At 42.8% G+C, this 2,732-nt stretch overlaps 1 protein-coding gene across 1 annotated transcript in view; it reads left to right on the top strand.

Annotated features, from left to right (window-relative positions):
* The first annotated feature begins 1,381 nt into the window (after nt 1–1,381).
* The window catches only part of GABBR2 (gamma-aminobutyric acid type B receptor subunit 2), a 96,322-nt gene continuing 94,971 nt past the window's right edge, over nt 1,382–2,732 (top strand). Inside the window, exons 1-2 of the mRNA XM_019649556.1 lie at nt 1,382–1,496; nt 1,793–1,853. Coding sequence (XP_019505101.1) covers nt 1,419–1,496; nt 1,793–1,853 — 139 coding nt within the window. The 5' untranslated portion in view covers nt 1,382–1,418. The remainder of the gene's footprint in view (nt 1,497–1,792; nt 1,854–2,732) is intronic.

The raw sequence follows: 2,732 nt of genomic DNA on the forward strand, positions 1-2,732 counted from the left end.
GGACCTTCCAGGAACTTACCCAGAGGGTGAGCCTGCCCCTATTCCTGGGGTTACCAGTTCCTTAAATTGCCTCATGACGTTGACCTTGCAAAAGGCTTCTAAATGGGGACAATATATTGTTTTCTGCCATTCTCTCCCCTCCCCCACCACCTCCTTCCCTTCCATTTAGAGGGGACAGTGGACAGCAGGGCTCATGACAGAGCTGATTCACAAACAGCCAGCCCCAGCAGTGGGGGTTCCCTTTGCAAGGTCTGCTCCTGGGCAAGTCGCTTCATCTCCCCAAGCCTCAGCCTTCTCCTCTGGCCAATGAGTTGGCAGTAACACCGGCCCTGCCTGCCTCCTTGGGCTGGTTTAAGGCCCAAATGAGTTTTTGCTCTATAAACTCTCTAGTGCCAGGAAACGAGTCACTTTGCTAGCTAGCCTGCTGCCTGGCTCCTGGCTGGTTCTTGGTAAACGTTCACTGAATTGGTTAGCAATATAGCTTGTGGACATTTAAGAACATCTTCATTTACTTGTGGTTTCCTATGACTTAAGTCGTCTGGTCAACAGCAGCTAGGCTTGACAACAGAAATGTGAACTGAAGCTAATTTACAACGGTGGCCGTTGTTTTTTCAGGCTGGAGAAACTATCTTTTTTTACAGACTTAGGAGTGCTGGATAAACAGAATTATTCTAAAATAATGTGCCAGAGCTAGCCCCATCACCCCTCTTGGGACTGAGGCATTTTGAATCCAGAGAGGGTTTCAGAGCCCCAAGAATGACCTTCCTCACCCGCAGCTTCCCTCCATTTGCTCCATATCTGAGAGTTCCTAGAGCCCTCCCCGCCCCCCATCAGAACAGTCCTAGAGAGCAGGTGTGGCAGATGCCATTGNATTTTATGATCATACCTCATATTAAGTGCATAACCTCCCTCAGTCTCAATTTCTTGATCTGTAAAATCAGAATCATTCCCCTTTGCACTCAGGCTTGTCATAAGATTCACCCATAGAACGTGTGTTAATTTCCTGGCTTGGTTGCAGAGTTTTAGGTGGATCATAAACTGGCAAGGAGAGACCACACCCCACCTTTATGTTCCCTGTTTATGTAGCCCAGAGTATGGAACCCTGGTAACAGCCAGCAAAGCGGATGTGACAGATGACAGTCCTTAGCCCCTGGGGTTCCTAAAGAGGGGTGCTCAGCTGCCTGTGACACTAGTCAGGTCTCACTGGCTCAAGAAGCTTATTTTTGTGCTGCCCCGTAGCCCGGTTATAATTGGGGCTGACATCACCACTCAGGAAGAACTTACAAAAACATTTCCTGTCCTTAATAAGAAATACTGACCAACCTCCAGCCCTCTTCTGGTCCCCAAGCCAAACAGCCTCAGCAAAGCCACACATCTTAAATGGGTGGGGCACGGGGGCAGAGTCAGGGTCAGGCTCCATGGGCCTCACGGGCCTCACCTCTGCCTCTGTCTTTCCAGCACCCTGGCAGACCTTGTTCCAGGATAACACAGGAAACGTGGGTGTTTAATAAATAGCTAAGATGATAGTGATGATGTATATCTCAACTTTAATTCACATGCGTTAGTTCCATTATTGATTTTGTGCTGCTCAAATTAAGCAGATAAAGTCACAAGCAATTTAAAAATAATTAGTTTAATTTTGCATCTGCGATCTAGTGGGAGTGTATTTTTTTTCCTCCAATATTAATAATTGCATTGTACAATTAATGAATTTCAGTTGAGATCAGTCCTGTCTGGGCTAATATAGCATTTCTCTTTTGTTCCTGTTTGTTTGTTTTGTTTCATATTTTAGGGTCAAGTTGTGTTCCGGAACGGGGAGAGAATGGGGACCATTAAATTTACTCAATTTCAAGGTAGGCTTTTTAATGCATATTCTTTCTAGTTGATGAATTCTATATTCAAGGATGTTGTGTTTATGCAATAAAATATATCAAAAGAAATGAAAATATGATGTTCCAGATAAAAGAAAGCAGAGTCAATAGAAAACACGTCTCTGTGAAAACATTAGTTTCAACTTATTTAAAATATCTTTTCTGAACTGCATTACTCTCAGGCCTATTCAGCCTTCCTGCATGACTCTGAGAGGCTCATGAAAGTATGGAGATATGTGGAGGTTGACAGTTCCAATATTCTGAGAAAGCTTGCATTGTTTGAGTTTTTGATTATGGAAAGACTCTGAAATGAGAGAATAGCATAGTGAACCCATCTACCCATCACCCAGCTTCAACCATTATTAACATTTTGCTAATCTTGCCTTATCTTGACTCACCCTATCACCCCCCCCTTTTTTTTTTGCTCTAATGTTTTAAAGCAGCTCCCAGACATTATCTCATTTCGATCTATAAATATTGCAGTATGCATTTCTACTAGATAAGGACTTTCAAAACATAACCACAATATTATTATTATCACACCTAAAACATTTAACACCAATTCTTAATATCTTTTCATTCCCAGCCTATGTTGATCCTCCGATTATCCCAAAAATGTTTCTACAGTTGGTTTGTTGGAAAATTCACACAAGGTCCACTCTTTGCATTTAGTTAATGTGTCTCTATAGTTTCTTTTAATCTGTAATCACCCCCCACACACTATTTACAGGTCATTTTTTTCTTTTTGAGAAACCAGGTCATTTCTTGGACTTTCCTGCTATGAAAGTTGGAAGGGGCCTCAAAAGTCATTCCAGACCAAGTTTCTCATGTGATAAGAAGGAAACAGAGACCCAGAGAGGG

The sequence above is a fragment of the Hipposideros armiger genome, unplaced genomic scaffold (genome assembly GCF_001890085.2).
Source record: "Hipposideros armiger isolate ML-2016 unplaced genomic scaffold, ASM189008v1 scaffold_133, whole genome shotgun sequence".
Lineage (NCBI taxonomy): Eukaryota > Metazoa > Chordata > Mammalia > Chiroptera > Hipposideridae > Hipposideros > Hipposideros armiger.